This window comes from Sus scrofa, chromosome 8, assembly GCF_000003025.6.
Source record: "Sus scrofa isolate TJ Tabasco breed Duroc chromosome 8, Sscrofa11.1, whole genome shotgun sequence".
In the NCBI taxonomy this organism is placed as follows: Eukaryota; Metazoa; Chordata; class Mammalia; order Artiodactyla; family Suidae; genus Sus; species Sus scrofa.
The window spans coordinates 96,246,056-96,263,732 of NC_010450.4; the positions used below are offsets into that span (position 1 = coordinate 96,246,056).

Genomic DNA, 17,677 nt, shown 5'->3' on the forward strand with positions numbered 1-17,677 from the left:
CTCTCCTTTGAAATATTAAAAATAGTCATGCTATCTTGCCCTAGATCTAAAATAAGGGAAAGCCTCAAGAGTAAATCTAATGCAAACTGCACACACCTCCGACACTTGGTACTTCATGTGTGTTAAGCCTCCCAGGTTGTGCAGCACATGTAAGGTTCAGAAATTAGAATGAACGGCAGCCTGGGTGGGTGCTCACACCACCAAAAATGCAAACTATGAAAGAACCTCAGCACTGACTGAAGGGCCAGTGTTCTGTTTCTAGATGCTACCACTAATGTATTTAGGTGTGTTACACCAGCTAATAACGTAAGATGCTTAGGACTCACAAGTGTGGAGCCCAGCAGGCCAGCCAGTGTTACAACAGTACAGACTGAAGAGTTACTGCAAGGGGAGGCCAGCCCTGTCCAAGTGAAAGGGTGTTGTGGAAAGTCCTGTCTGAAAGAAAGCAAATTTAATGTAGTTCCTGGCTATCTGCTTACCTGCATGATAGAAGACAAGCCCCTCACACCACTATCATTTCTATCAAGGGCTGACTTCACACCTCCCACGTCCCAGCCCATCCATCCCAGCATGGGTGGGCTCCATGGTCCAACTCCCTCCCACCTTCCAAAAAAACAAAGCTTAATGGGTACATTCAGAGAACTAACCCAGGAATGTTTCAACATACTTGGGCCTTCAATCAACTGACATAAATGTTTCATAGTCACCCAGCCCCTCTATTAAGTCCAAGTCCATGCACCAGACCATGCTTTGCCAGTTGTTCCTGAACCCAAGATTAAGCTCTGGCCATCAGTGTCAAGACAAGCTACAAATCGAGTGTGAAAAGGAGTAAAGCCATTTCTGTATGCCTTGAGGAGATGGGTACAGCACATATTCTGCAGTACTTGAGCCAAAATTCCCATATTTCAAGAATTCCTACACAACTCATTGGTGTCACAAGATGCAACTGATGGAAGAAAAAACGAAAATTAAAGGTATAGTCAAATAGGAATAGAAATGAAGGAGAGTTATTTTTATGCAAAAGAAAAACCTCCAAACCTCCATGGCAAGTCTTTGGAGGGTCCAAGCACAGCCAAACATTTAAAAAAAAAAAAAAAAATCAAAAAATATAAGAGAATCTATTACATACATGCAATATAAAAGGTCCAAAGCAGAAAGTATGTTTCATCCACTAAAAATTTTGGTCAGTCTTCATTCTTTATCTGTAAGCTAGAAAAACAAAAGTGTCACATGACTTCATGTCTGCATTCACCGACCTGCATTACTACCAAGGGCAAAATTAGAAGTTTTGGATTTTACTCTTCTGTGCCTTCATCACAAGTGATGGAGCAGAACTTAGTTGGATAATTGGAGAAGACAGAAGTGTTTCACGGTCAGCATAACTGTGGAGATGGGGGGCTAGGGAGGCCCCCAGAAGGTGCCTGTCTTCCCACAAGACCCCCAGCCATACCCCAGATCTTCCCACAACAGGTCTACACAGCCCTAAAGTTTGGAGCACTAGGTGAGTGAAAATGGTTCCGAGTCCCAGCGTGTGCTCATGGAAGCTTCCCCACACGAACAACCACTGTCAGACACCAGCAGAGTGTCTAAGAATCCAACTCACTTCTGATACAGAGACAGAATTCGATTCCACAGGCTCTGTCCCACAAGACCACCCTCCACTTCAGAGGCTAGTTGCCAGGCTGTTGACTGTGCTTCTGACTGAAAGAGGTTCTCATGACCACCTCCTCAGCTTCAATTCATTTATTAGAGCAGCTCAGGGAGCCCAGAGCTGCTACTTATTAGATAACCAATTTAAGGACATTAAAGGATATGAATCAACAGCCAAATGAAGAGACCCAGGACAAGGCATGGGGAAAGGGCATGAAGCTTCCAGGCCCCCTCAGCGCACACCATTCTCTCCCAATCTCCACATGTTCACCACCCAGAAGCTCTCTGAACCCTGTTCTTTGGGGTTTTTATGAAAGCTTCATTACACAGACACTGATGACTGCCTCAACCTCCAGTCCCTCTCTGCTGGACAGAAACAGACAGTGGACCCCACTGCCACACTTGCCGAAACCCCTAAGGACAGAGGACCATGGACTGGGAAGCGGAAAATAAAGTACTTGTTTCCCTAGGCCACACCCTGGCACAATGCATAACTCCACCAGCACCGGGAGCCCAGCAACTACAGACACTGCCTGCTAACACCCCAATGTTACTTCATCCAACTGGCAAGGCCAGCAGTCCAGGGCACCTGGAGAAAGACTCCAACAACTGTTACTGCAACTGGATGAGGATTTGCACTGGCAGAGAAAATGCCCATCCATCCCCAACTGTAAATACCACACTGGTATTCCCCTGGACCAGGCCAGAAATCAAAGCAAAGGGCTCCAGCCCAGGAGGCCAGCCGGGCGCAGCCATGCCTGTGGCTGGTGCTGGGGCCCCTGGCTGATGTCTGCAGCTGCCTCTTCTCCACTTGGACATGCTCTGCATGACGCTGGGAGCTGCTGCCAACCTTGTGTCAGGCATGCAGGCTGAAAAGGCTGGGAGTGGCCAATGAACAGAACTAACCCTTCTTACAAGCAGGGCTTCCAAGAACCCAGAATTGGCCAAGAGTAGGCTCAGTTCTCAGTCTGTGAACCTGACTGACTGCAGGGACTAAAGAAGCACCGCACTCACACAACCACAGGCCCACAGGAGGTTGGGCTCCAACTCAAACAGGCAGGCTAGTGGCAGAGGCCCATACTGTGCAGCAGCTGCCCTCAGTGAGGGTGGAAAGTGTGTTCCACAGTGTAGACATGGGCTTGTGTTTATGTGGCTTGGCATGCCAAGGGTTCTTAAGCCATTTGTCTGCTACAACCATCATCCATCATAATAACCAAACAGGTCTGCACAGACAGCAAAGCCATAAAGTTATCCCCACATGCTTTACACTGAATGAACTGTATGACACAAGGCCAGGCTACCTCCCTTCCGCTATCAGCTTTCATCTTCATTCTCCATCACTACCACTCTATTTCCACATGGAGCCTAGGGTAGAATAAAACCCAGTGTTGTGGTCAACCTCCACTAACACTCCAGCACCCTATATTTACTCTAGGCCCCTTAGCCAACCCTTTTCAGGGAGGTCACGGTAGACATAAGCATATTAGGAGGAGGAAAAAGGCCATCACTAATCAGGTGACTCTAGATGGACACACTTTTGATGGGGACTTCGGGCACTCTCTTACTCCTAGAATTCTGGGTGAAAATACATGTCTAAACAAAGCATTTGGTCTGTTAGGGCTGAACTGTCCCCCCCTAAAATTCACATGTTGAAGCTTAACCCCTAGTACCTCAGAATGTGATGGTGTTTAGACATAAAGCATTTAAATTGATGATTAAATTAAAATGACTGGCCTTAATCTGCTATAACTCGTGTTCTTGAAGGACATTTAGACACAGAGGCCCCAAGGATGACATGACCAAAGGAAAGAGCCTGAGAGGACTCAGTGAGAAGACAGCTGAGTGCTAGCCAAGGAGAGAGGCCTCAGGAGAATGCAAACCTGCTGGCACCTTAATCTGGAATTCCAGCCTCAAGAATACATACTCCAGAACTAGAAGTACTGTCCAATATGATTATTACTGTCCATGTGGCTTTTTACACTTAATTAAAACTAAATAAAAATTTTAAATTCAGTTTCTCAGTTACACTAGATTAGATCTTCCCTCCTATTGGGCAGCTCTAGTCCAGAAAGAGGAAGACTCTGACTGTGAGAGAACGTTCCAGGGGAACCCTTCCTAACCCAGTCTCCTGAGGTGGAAATGAGGCAGTGCTGAGAGCCAACAGAGTGAGCACAGAACAAAAACATAGGAAAATAAGACTCTTAGCCTTTTATTGGGCACTACTAGTATGGGAAGTAATTAAAGAAAGGATCCTTCTGACTAATTCTGAACCTAAAAAAGAAAGATTTTTTTTTAAATTACTGCAGGGCAAAATTGTGTACTGAGTGAGCAGTAAGCATTTATTGAGTGTGTCTAAGTTCTGAGGACACTTTGATGGGCACCACAGGGGGCAGAAAAGAAATACCCAAGCTTGTTTTTGCCTCGAGGAATAAAAAGACCAAGTAAATATTAGAGAAAACTGAGGACTGTGAAGTGACAAGTACTAAGAAGTTCAGAAGGCACTGCTAAAGGCTCTGACAGGTGGGGCACAGCCCCTTAATACCTCTCCCTGAAATAGAAGGAAAGCCCTTCTCCCAAGCCCTTTCTCCTGTGTCTATCCTTCCCTCACCCAGTTCATTCCTCCCTTGAGCCAAACATCAGCTCCCACTGTCAGTCCCAAGAAATTCCACCCCTCGGCTCCTCGGTCACAGCTTACTTCACAGTACCCTCAAAACCCTCCCCTGACCACCAATTCTACTTCCCGCTGCTCCATGCCTATACCGAAAGCTCCAATCAAACTGCTATGTTAGAGTCCTGTTTTTAATGTTTCTGGTGGCTGTGAGTGTGGCCACCCATAGAAAAGCCTTGCTTTCTAATTTGTCACTTTTAATCTGTCAAAAACATGGAGTCCAGGGAAACAACCCTGTTTGCCTAAAACTATTTCATCCTTCAGCCCTGCCCAAATTTCCGCTTCTCTCTAGGTGTCCCTGGCCCTCTCCTCTAAATTTGTGTCTGCACATACACACTTCCACAGCCCATCAAAAAAGGATGCGACTGTCCCAGTGACTTCCCATTGGAGCTGTCAGACACAGTTCCTTGAAAGCAGACCCGATACTTTTCCCATCACTCAGCAAAGCCAGCATTCTTTCAAGGTTTCCCAAATTTGACCCGTAAATATAAAGCGTAAGCTCAGGCACTTTGCTAGGTACAAAATGTCCCTGTTATTTCAAAGGATCTCTTCCTAGGTCGTCTGTTAGCTTCTCAATACACAGACACTGTGTGACATCTATTTTGACTGCCTGGAAGGCAACTAACTTCTGGTTTTCAGCCACACTGTGAAAATATGAAGATGCCAGAGAGCGAGGATGCAGACAGTAGTAGCGTTAAATATAGTCATATTCAAATCAACTGAAGAGCACTGGCTTGTGACCTTACATTTTCACATCACACTAGGCAGTCTTCAAGCTCCCTCTGTATCAGGATGGACTAGTTAATAATTAACTGGTTTCGAATGATTAAGTTCCCTTTTCATAAAGGGCAACTGTGAAGTGCCATAAATGATGTCTAGGAAAAACAGACACATCAGTGACTCCTGAAACGGGATTATTCATCTTTGGATAACAAACAGGAAGCCTGAGGAACGCCCGCCTGCAGTCAACCTTACCGGAAAGATTTGGTTACAGACCTGCAGTATCACACTCAGATGTGTTTCACAGGTCTTGCCTCTTCTCTGACCTCCCTGATATTCGAAGGGCCTCAGCTATTTAAAGCATGACATTAAAAAATCATGTTTTTACACTGACCCAAACCCTGGTAGGCTCCAAGAACAACAAAGCAGGACTTACTGCCATTGTCGTCAGAATCCTCACTGCTGCTGGGAAGGCGACCTCGTTTCATGATCTCCCCGGGAAGCAGCAGGCAGCCTGCAAAGCAATGAGACAGCACTTAACCCAAGATGATAATACACAATCATCAAGTTGTGCTTCAGATGGCAGCCCAGGATTTACAGCATACAAAAGCAAACAATCGGCTTCAGGTAGCATTTGAATTATAAATAGTAAAAAGAATAAAGATACATAATTAGGCGCAATTATTAACAGGTTCAAAGAGGAGGGGGAGGGGTTGAGAAGTCATATATCGGCAGGTCCCCCAAAGGTGCCAGGTTTCTCTCTCATTCCTGTGACATTATCACTACAACTACTTGAGAAGTCTCTTTAGCTGACTGGAAGCAAGCTCTGCAGAAAAAAACTCATGGCAATGAGCACAGTACTTCCTCACTACAGATTCATATTTTACATGTGTATGTGGGGGATGGGGATGGCATTGTGCCTGAATGTGTGAATATTTACACTGCACTGGGCATAATTATGCTTCTTGGGCAAATTTTGCTGTAAGAATTCTAAAAGCTGAATACCTAGAGTTCTAGGAACAAAACAAACGGGGCACTGGGAATGCAAATGCCTCCCCTAGTCATCTCCAACACTTCGGCAATTCGTTCTGATCCAGATCCCTCCCCTTTACTCATTAAGACACTAAAGCCCCCCAAAAAAGGTTTATTTAAGCAGTGACTGGCCCACAGTCACATTGTGAGCAAGGAAATTCTAATTCCAAATCAACTTCACTACCCTTCACCCCAACTCCTTTTAGGTCTTGTCCAACCCAACTCAGCACACGAAAGCACTCTGTTCAGACACCCAGCCCACCTTGCCAACTCCTGCCTTGTAGCTGGTGATAACAGGCCTCCAGCACAACAGGAGAGAAAGACTGCATTTAGTAAAGAGGGCAGTGAACCTTGAATGGCCAGTCCCTGGACTTAACATGAACTTGCGGTTAACATTCACACAGAGCAGCTTTTTAAACAAATCTAAAAAGCTTTTCTAAACTAAAATTACTGTTCACTGTGGCATCTTTAGGGCCCTGATCTTACTGCCAATCAAGGATGCCCAATGAGGGAAGAGGGCTTTCCGGGTCAAAAGTACGGCCATGTGCCCCCTAACCATTCAGCCCCTCAGAAAATACACCCCAACCTCTCCCTCATTGGGAAGCACAGCATTACAATGTGGTGTGTTTCCAAAAAAAGAGTACGGCACACAGGAGTAGTGTAGAGAATCACTGTGCTAAAACAAGACAGAAATTGTTCTACAAGTCAGAAGTTAAAAACCCAGAGGTCCACTCTAAGTGAAACTGTATAAATCCAAAAAAGCACAAAACACATCAGACAACACAATCTGTTCCCACCACAAAACTGACCTATGTGATTCTTTCAAATAGGCTCCTAATCTATATTTTATTTTTTGGAGGGGTGAGGGGGTCTAGGGCTGCACCCAAATCGCAAGGAAGTTCCCAAGCTAGGGGTTGAATCAGAGTTACAGCTGCCAGCCTAAACCACAGCCACAGCAATGGTGGGATCCAAGCTGAGTCTGCGACCTAGACCACAACTCGCAGCAACGCCGGATCTTGAACCCACTGAGTGAGGCCAGGGATCGAACCCACAACATCATGAACCCTAGTTGGATTTGTTTCCGCTGCACCATGAAGGGAACTCCTATATTTTATATTTTCTGAGACACTTACCCAGCTAAGACTTGTGTTTCTATCAAAAGATTCTTCAAAAACCACAAAAAGAATTTCCAAGAGAAAGCCAAGACATGAGTCCTGCTCTGTCTTGAGCCCTAGCGTTTCATACTGTGGGGCAGGGTCACAGTTCTATTATGGACCACCCCCCCACCCCGGTCCTGCTCACGCCCACCAGAACTCTAACACCCAGCAATGTACAACCCAGCCCAGGGCAGGCCTACCCCAGAAAAACTTCCACAGCCAAGAAACTCCTGTGGCCATTCTCTACTTGAATGACTGCCTTCCCTGCCCGGTCACTGTGTGCCAAAGCCAACTGATAGCAGCTGAATTCTCCTCCAGCCTTCTAGAAAGCACCCGGCTCCCCTCCAGACCCAACAGGAGATACAAGAGAAAACTGGAAAGGCAAAGACCACTCACTCCTGCAACTACTTCAGCTTTATCTCCTTAGAGCCTACAAGAGAGCTTTTTAAAAATAAAAAGAAAGTGCTACCTAAAGAGGAATTCCTTAAAAGTAACAGCGTGAATGAAGCATCAGGGCAAAAAGAATGCAGGTCCCACTTCATGAAATCCAGGTACCAAAACTGTGAAGAGGAGAAAGAGGCTAATAAAGCCCATAAGAGCTCTCCTGCTGGAAACAAGGAAGCCAATGCCGGTTACATCTTCATTGATTTGGACAACTAACATTTACCTACATAGAAAATTTTGGAGAACTTATAATCTTTTTAAATCAATATGCCTGGAATCCGTGTTTGAAAATCAGGTTTCAAACACGGATTCCAGAGAATGCATGTACTTCAGCAGTCACTATATGCAAAATGTAAGCATTGGACAAAATAGAACCATGCTCCGAAACACACATAAATACTCTCACACAGGTAAAAGAGTAAAAAAAATAGTATTTTCCTTCTAATGAATTTCATTTTCATCCACCCTGAAAGATCTTAAGTAAAGAAGGCTGAGAATACTGTGCTATACTAAGGGAACCTGGCATGGTAACAGGGTGAGTGCATGCCAGAACTGCCTCCTCTGTACTTAAACCTGACATCAGGCTGATTTATCTCACCTGGGATTACTTACGCACTCAAGAAATCAAAGTACGCACATGTTCGTATCTTTAAGGCACACAATACAGTGATTGTGTGCTGCAACCATCTGTCCAATGAAAGCCAGTAAGAGAAAGCAGAGGGCCCTGAGCATCATTTAGGGCAATTGCTGATTATTATCTAGACGCTAGTAGGATAAGTAATAATCAATTAAAAAGGCTACTTGCAACACTCCAGAGAAAGCAGCAAGAAAATATGATAGCATATAATGTATCCTACAAACACACACCTTAATACCTAATATATTATTAAAGGTGCTATAGCAAAATGACTGTCCCTGACCTTATGGAGCTCCTGGTCTAATTGAGAAGAGAAGTCAACAGGAATTCAGTATAGTTAGTATTTGATAGTGGTAAACACAAGGCTCTCCAGGACACAGGTTGGAGTCAGTAAGATTCTAAGAGTACTGAAGAACAAAGGGGAGGTTACAGGAAGCAACACATTTTGGGCAAAACATTATAATACTCTACAACATGTATATATAAGCTGGCACATAACTCTGTGCAGCACCTTCACATTCAGGATCTTACCATTTGCTCATTTATTTACTAATATAAATCCCTTCTTACCTTTCCATTCAATTGACAAGGCTTGTTATTTCCTAATGCATGAAGACCCTTTCAAATCTGCCCACTGCCCCATACCTAGACTGCTTTAAGCACCACCCTTTCAATCTCCATGTCCACATTTCTTATCCCTTCCAGTTATTACAACAAATTAATCCATCCTATGAAGTGACCTCATGAAGCTCTTCCCTATGCCAATCTTTCCCTCTGCTCCACACTGCAAATGGTCTAAATAGAAACTTAGGTTTTCCACCACCTGGCCCCTCCCTGCACTACTCAACCATCTACCCTAACAAGCCTCCATAACCAGCTTGCCTGCCCTCTATCCTTGCAAACAGCCTCTGCTGACCATGCCCCTCTGCTCTCCCCTCCCCACCCATCCCTCTCAATCCTTCTTCTCCAAGGCTCAGCTCAAAGCCACTAAGTACCACCCGCAGTTCCAATTAAAAGCATTTACATTCTCTACCACTCATTTAGTCTATTTTCTTTTATAACTATTTCGCCCTGCTTTTTAATAAACTTTTTTGTCTTTTTAGGACCACACTTGTGGCACATGGAAGTTACCAGGCTAGGGGTAGAATTGGAGCTACAGCTGCCAGCCTACGACATAGCCACAGCAATGTCAGATCCAAGCCACGTCTGTGACGTACACCACAGCTCATAGCAATGCCAGTCCTTAACCCACTGAGTGAGGCCAGGGATTGAACCCACATCCTCGTCAGGTTCATCAACTGCTGAGCTACAAAGAGAATTCCCTTTAATGTACTTTAAACAGTTAATCAACTCCTGCCTTGCATCATCACTTAAGTGTTCTATAAAAGGTGTCTCTAAATAGTAAACTAAATTTTACAATAAATTCTGGAGAATGGAGATTCTCTCAAATTAAATGAGCAATAAAGACATCACAGAGAGGGGTCTTGAGCAAAACAAAGCTTCAGAGGGCAGCAACAACAGATGCCCCACAGAACTTTGTGTCCAGTCCTCAACAGGGCTTGTCCTGACATCCTGCCTGATTTCACCAAAATTGACTCAAAGTGATGCAATTTAAGCAAAACAGCTAGGCAGACAGAATACTAATTACTGGGCATCTTGGACTTTACCCAAAAAGCAGAAGACTACCTAAGGAAGCCTGATTATAATCAGAATATTGCCTGGAAAGGCCAAGTAAGAGGAGGTCATTGGCCAAAGACCCTGGGACTGGACTGGTCAAGTGACACTCCTTTGGCAGTAGGTAGGGACGTGCCAAGACAACCAGGATTGTGTGGTGGCTGCTCAGAGCACCATCTCCTCAACAAACACAGATAATGTCCTACCTGCTGGCCCTGAACTCTGTTTAGACCACATGCAGATTACTCTCTGCAACCTCTTCTGTCACAGTTTAAATGCAGTGAAATTAGCTAACATATTAATTCAATAATTGCATCAAGTTAGATGCCCAAGATACAGTGAACAAGATACAGAATGGGCCACAGGGAGAGCCAGTAAGCAAATAACTAGATAAGTGGCTTTAGCACGCTAACTGCTAAAGGTTACAGGATTCATGGGTTATGGGACATGGGACATGAGATTGTATGGGAGATAGCAAGGTAACTCAAAACCTTGAAAATTAAGCTTCCTCAGACTGAAGACTGGGGGGTGGGGTATCAGCAGGCACTAAACTAAGAGCAGCATCAGCCAAAAGAACCCATCCCCCGCAAGTGGCTCGGGAATTTGCAAGTGAACAAGTCAGCGACCTGGGTGTGGTACCAGGGAGGCATGACTGGTATGTGACTCCAGCTAAGAAAGAAAGAGAAATGACAAGGAGGACAAAGAGAGAAGAGCTTTTACAAAAGAATGGGATGATTACGAATTTGAGGATGTTTATTCAATGCTACTCCTTGGAAAGGGCAGATGTGAGGAAAACAAACTGTCCAGTTACTAGAATTACTCTCTGTGGTAGAACAGGTACCATTATATCAGGCCATAAACTCTACAGCTATATAAGGATTATACCCTAGTGATTTTAATTATCTTATGATTTATATGTAGAAAGGCTGTTTTTATCTTCAAAGTATCTATTTTATCCACGTTTTCATTTTCTAGAAGGTATTCAATGAAAGACATCTACATACTACTTTTCTATGTATCACCTATTGCAATGTAATGGATTAGCTGTAACAACCTATAGGATATGTGAACTGAGATTTGCACTTGCCAGCAGCCTCTACATGGAGTAAAACAGGAGCCACTCCAACAGCCAACCCGCAGCACCGCTGAATGCTCAGGGTGGAGACCAGGAGTGAGGCACTCTGTGCTCTGGAAAAACTGGAAGAACAGGTCTTCAGATAGTCAGATATTTTTAGGAGATTTTATAAGCCCAATTCTTGTATCTCCTCATAACTAGAAAAACATGAAAATCCTTCAATGATGACTGATGTCTGTGACTAGTAGTAACCTTCACGAGACCAGCAGCAAACTTCTATAAAATGTGTGCATAGCTGCATGTGACTCCCTCTTCACCTTTATGACGTATCTTGATAATTCCCCCTTTCCCTTATAGCTCTAAAATACTGCCTCCTGAGCTGTAGCTAGTGGACAAAAGATGTCATGGCCATCTGTGACAACAGCCACTCCCAAGGGTAGGCCAATGACCCCTGAGGGAACTCAGGGAAAAAACAAAGAGGAACAGCCCACAGCTGAGATGCCTATCAAAGGAGTGATTCATGTAAGCCCAGGCACTTACATCTTCCCATAGAAACTAGTTTTCTGTAAGTCTGGTTATCTGTAAATTTTTTGTTCCTACTACCTTTCCTTTGTTGCAAAATTCAAATATCCTGGGACACCCACCTCACCTGCTCCTAGTGGTTTCTCAAGGCTAAACAAGATGCTGTCTCCTGGGCTTAAGTCCCAATTTCACCCCAAATAAACCTTTCAACTTCCAGGTTGTATTTTTTCAGTCGACAGATCTTGTACATAAACTGTATCATACGCTCAGCTTTACAGAATGTGAGATGCTTCGCTTTAATATCTCACTGACCTTTAACTGAAGTTATTTCCATTACTTTATTTTCAAATTTCTTTCCATTCACTGTCAAAGTTAATAATCTAATACTTAAATGTACAATATTTTAAAATGTATTTAGAAAATGTCTAACACAAAAATGTGTATTAGGAGTTCCCACTGTGATGCAGTAGGTTAAGAATCTGACTGCGGCGGCTTGGGTTGCTGTGGAGGTGCAGGTTTGATCCCTGGCCCAGTGCAGTGGGTTAAAGGATCAGCATTGGTTTCAGCTGTGGCTCGGACTCAAATCCTTGATCTGCAAACTTCCATACACTACGGGTGCAGCTAAAAAAAAAAGGAAAAAAATGTGCATTAAAGAATGTATTTTCAGACACCAATGTACCTTAAAGATAAAAGTATTTTATAGTGAAATGTTTCTGTTTGCTAAGTTCACACTATATGCATGTTATTCCTAAACACTAAGCAACTGATAATTTGATTCCTAAATTATTGGTCAGCAACGACTGCCTCTCCCACAAGAAAAGATTTATGTTTTCTTAATCAGTCTTCTATGGAGCATACAGTAAGTACCCAATGTAACAAAGTATGTAAATATGATAATGACCTATACTTTAGTAATCTCCTGTTCCTAAACGAAGGTGAAGGAAATCCAGCTGGTTTCTTACCTTAGTTTTTAAAGTAAACATTAATCACCTAGACAGTAAGTTTTTAAATTGACATCATTATCTAAATCATATGCTCAGAGTCTAAAAATACTAGTATGACTACAATTCAAACCCAGATTTCTCACTTTAACCAAAGGGTTATATCTGGTATAAAGATAGTCATAGATTTGATTTAACTGACAAAGTGCTTAAATCTCAAGTGTTAAAGTTTTAACCTTGTCTAAATATTTCAACCCAGAAATACAGAACCTTTAAATGTGTCCTTTATAATGTCAAACATCAAAATTTGTTTAAAGGAAATACTACCCAAGCTACTACAGAGCCTTTGCAAAGATATCATACTTGAAAATATTCAGCTGAAAAGTTTATATTAGAAATAAATAACCAGTTCTCCCAAAAAAGAAAAGATTATAAAAACTGACCAGATAATCGTAACTGCAATATTTACTTCTAGGAATGTAACCAATACAATCCAAGTGCTAGAACACATTAATTCACCATAAATTCCTTATAAATTATGTTTTAACTCAGACTTTACAAGTCAATAAAATAATTTTTTCAGAGCTCTTCTGTGGCTGAGCAGCTTAAGCATCCAGCATTATTACTGCAGTACCTTGGATCGAGGCTATGGTGACAGTTCAATCCCAGGTCCAGAAACTTAGACGTGCCACAGGTGTGGACAAAATCAATCAATCAATCAATCAATTGTTCACAAGTTAATCTAACACCATTGTTTTAAAGACTATTTCATTATTTTAAGGAATTTGTGTGAGTGGTTCTGAATGAATCATAGGCAGTTTCCACTTGCCAATTTATAAATAATCCAATCTTTGCTTATAAACCCTAAAACAATCTATTAAACCCTTCCAGGTCTCTGTAACTGATGACTCAAATAAGAGTCAGCAACCGGACAGCAGTCATGACAAAATATTCCAATTATTTGTATTTGGAATGTATTTGAAATTATTTGTATTTTTGTTAACTTCCCTTTACACGGGAGTAAATGAATTCATCCCAAAACAATAAATAGGCAATCGGGCACCATGACCTCCAATCTTGAACTTCTATCCCTATCTCCATCTACTCAGAATTCCTCTCTGTTAGATCTATATGCTCAGGTACGAAGATATCAAAGATATAACAAGAAACACCAGCAAGCTGCAGGTGGGAAAAAATGAAGTATCAGCCCATTTACATATTAAACATAAACCAACGGCTTGCATACTCATGGAAAATTTCTGGAGGAGCATTAAAGTTGATAGTGTTTACTTCTGAGAAATTAACTACAGTCAGAAAGAGTAGGGTGGCAACTTCACTTCTCTCTATGACCTTTTGCATGGTTTAGTTTTTTACCACGATTGTGTACCACACTATTTAAAATAGTAAAGATTTAAAATCCAAAATATTTCTTCCCTGCTCTTCACATTGTAGAAGACCCTAAGAGCACAACTTCTTGGCCCTGTGCAGGCACCAGCCTAAAAAGAGCAGCCGCCAATAAACTACATATATTCCACCTCCTTCCTGAGGTGGGGATCAAAGGCTTGTCTTGTTTAGAAACACCTGATGAAACAGCACAGGAAGAAAAAAATAGAAACGGTAACAGGATAATACCATAAAATGCTATTATCACTCATTCATTATTTACTTCAAAACTAAGTTTCTAAGAGTTTCCATTGTGGCTCAAAGGGTTAAGAACTGGACTTGTATCCATGAGGATGAGGGTTAGACCCCTGGCCTCACTCAGTGGGTTAATAGGATCCGGCACTGCTGCAAGCTGCAGCCTAAGTCACAGATGCAGAGTGGATCCAGTGTAACTGTGGCAAAGGCCAGTAGCTGCAGCTACAATTTGATCCCCTAGCCTGGGAACTTCCATATGCCACAGTGCAGTCCTAAAAAGAAAAAGAAAAAAAAAAAAAAAAGTAAGTTTCCAAACATAAGAATAGCCAATGCCAATAAGAGGTCACTAAAAATATTAAAGTATATACAGTAGGAAAAAAGAAACTAAAACCGGTCAGGAAAACTAGGGTTTAAACTACCTCTAAAGAATAAATACTCAACTTCCTACCCATTTCAAAAGCAGTATTATTTCGGGGGAAAAAAAAAAAAAAAGCTGCATTCCAGAGATGGCTACCAAATACACAATTTCCTTTACCCATGGCAGACATGGTTAATAAATTAGGTCATTCTTTTTCCACAAGCCCAGACATGACTTCAGAATCCTCCCTAACACAGTGCTATCACTCAGAATTCATGAGTGATAAAGCTACTTGCCCTTAAGGTCCTATTTTCACACTTTTTTTTGACAATTTACCAGAGAAAACTAAGATAAGACCAATCTATTCAGAATATATGAAAATAAAGTTTTTTCCAAAGCATTTCCCTGAAATCAGAAGTTTGTGTTCCATTCCTGGGTCTCTGAACCAAATTCTAATTTGTAACACATTCATGCAAATCTTCAGGTCAAACTCAAAGTTCAATAAATAACACTTTAGAAAGAAACAGCAGGAGATAGTTTCTGAATGCACCAAGGTAGGGATAAGGATGGCAAAGGAGTCTACAACCCCTTATTCCACCCTTGGAAGAATAAGCCAATAAATGCAAAGTGCCTACAGGGTAATTTTAAAAGATTTTTAAATGCTCAAACCAGATGTTCTTACACAGGATATACAAAGCAGCTTCTGCAGAAACCAGACTCAAACAGCTAATGACAATTACACTGTGCACAGATTTAAATGCAGCTGTTTTGAGGAACTTTGTTCCTTGATTATAGCTAGTTGTTCAGAAACTATCAGTTACCACTAACAATCGTTCAGTCACCAAAAATTGTTAAAGTACTGTTTAAAAAAAAAAAAAAATCAGACCCCCAATGTTTTACACTGGAAGACCTAAATGGCACACTTAACAAAAAAAGTATTTACACATCATCTGAATTACATATAAAAGCAAACATTTCATCACAATTGTACAAGTCTTGCTATTATGGTCACGGAAACAAAAGGCAATCTCAAAACTTAGCAGAAAGGTCTGGAAAGTAGGTATTCTCTGAAGCTAAAGCTGAAAAGTCTCAGGATGGATCATGTCTACAGGAAATCTTCCCCAAAGAAACCCATAAATCATAAGTGTGGTGCTAGAAAACATTTCAGAAATAAGTTAATCTACTTTTCCTAATTTTAAAGGCAAGTATGTCCAATAAATACTGGAGATATTAAGCAACATGAGCAAAGACACACAGACATGTCTAGGGCAAAGCCAGTGGCTGAACCAAAGATCAGTTCCCAAGGTGGGTGGTCCTCCTATGCCACCCACCTCCTCCCAGGTGTTGGGGACATGGAGCATCAGTGTCGAAAAATGAGACACATGAACATGGGGAGGATCTTGACAAGGCTCTTCAGCAGAAGGGCACGGGTACTCCAAAAAGCATGTGCAGCGAACAAAGAACCCCTATTTATCCCTAACAAGGTGATTTACCTGTCCCCTTCCCACTGATAGGGTCAGGGTGCACATTCTTCCCAATTGGCTAATTTGAAACAAACTGTCACTGGGAAAAAAGGTAAAGAAGAAGGGTGTCACAGGGTTGATTCAGCCAAAACCGGAGCAAAATGGAGTAACCAAGATTTCCTTGAAAAAGACATTATGTTACTTTCCACACAGGTGCCTGTACCATGGGATTCTTGCTCCTAGACACCTACTGGGATATAGAAAAAGGATACCTCAAAGATTAAGGCCATGCATTATACGTAATTAGAGAGCAGACAACTGACTAAATGCACTCAATAAACAACAGTCTGTTAACTTGGAAATTGAAACATGGTTTCATGGCAAGCAAATGTGAAGATAGTTGCAAAAACCATTTTTTGGGGTGGAGCATACAAAAGGTAGAGCTGAAAGGAGAATAATATGCTTGTAGCTCCCTAAACACTGTCAAAGGGGTACAAGTTCTCTGAGCAGCAGGCATTAACTTCTGATTGGTGTGACACACACCCTACTTGGAGAGAGGTTATCTCCTTCCGTAGGTTATTGGGTATATTACCTTACACTGGGTTTCTGGCCCTGCCCCCTTGGAGGGTATGACTACCTAGCTCTGCCTTCCTAAGTTCGCGGGGTCCTGCATTACACATCCTATCCTCAAAGGGGATCCAGGAACCAAAGAGTTAAGAACCACAACCCTCAGACTAGCCAACTCCCTCCGTATTTATCAAACAAATTCTGATTTCAACCTGACATTTCAGGTTCCTACCAGAAAGGGAATTCAGCCTAGGCAAAAACAATCCAGTGACTAGGTAATGCTATACAACACTATACTACAGGCATATACTATACTTTGGGAAGGCTGTATCACTAAGATCAGAGGTTCACAACTGTTTTTGTCCAGCCCCTGAGCTAGAAATGGTTTTTACATATTTAAATGGTTTGAGGGATGGGAATCAAAAGAACATTTCATGACACCTGAAAATTATACAAAATTCAAATTTCACTGTCTATAAATACAGTTTTATTGGAAGATACTCATTTCATTCATTTACCTTTTGTCCACTGATTGCTTTCACAGTGGTTAATAGAGACCGTCAGGCCCACAGAGCCTAAAAAATGTACTATCTGGCACTTTACTTAAAAAGCTTACTAAGAGTTCCCGTCGTGGCGCAGTGGAAACGAATCTGACTAGGAACGGTGAGGTTTTGGGTTCCATCCCTGGCATCGCTCAGTGGGTTAAGGATCCGGTATTGCCATGAGCTGTGGTGCAGGTGGCAGACATGGCTTGGATCCTGTGTTGCTGTGGCTGTGGTGTAGGCCAGCAGCTGTAGCTCCCTAGCATGGGAACCTCCATATGCAGCAGATGTAGCCCTAAAAACCAGAGAAACAGAAGAAGAAAAAAAGCTTACTGATACTGGCGCTGTCACTGAAGTGGCTCAGGTCACAGCTGTGGCATGGGTTGACTCTCAGGCCTGGGAATTCCTCATGCAGCCAGTATGGCCAAAAAAAGTTTACTGAGCCCTGCTACAAATCAACAGACTGGCAGAGGGAGTGGGGAGAGTTGCTCTAAGCAACTTAAATAAAGGTCATGTCTACAAACCTGTGAATTTTCCTCAAAGGAAAACCCCTGAGGCTCCTATCTGATTTTCAAGCCAGTAACCAATA

The 17,677-nt window shown here is 42.4% G+C and overlaps 1 protein-coding gene across 16 annotated transcripts in view; it reads right to left on the bottom strand.

The window, feature by feature from the left end:
• The window catches only part of JADE1 (jade family PHD finger 1), a 355,916-nt gene that overhangs the window by 37,839 nt on the left and 300,400 nt on the right, over positions 1–17,677 (bottom strand). For 13 of the 16 annotated variants that reach the window (XM_021100682.1, XM_021100683.1, XM_021100680.1 and 10 more), the window contains one exon: positions 5,475–5,552. In XM_021100682.1, the coding sequence (XP_020956341.1) occupies positions 5,475–5,526 (52 nt within the window). In that variant the 5' untranslated portion in view covers positions 5,527–5,552. Of the gene's footprint in view, positions 1–1,129; positions 1,210–5,474; positions 5,553–17,677 lie in introns of those variants that run through there. The other 3 variants (XM_021100690.1, XM_021100691.1, XM_013989331.2) reach the window with 1 other exon arrangement.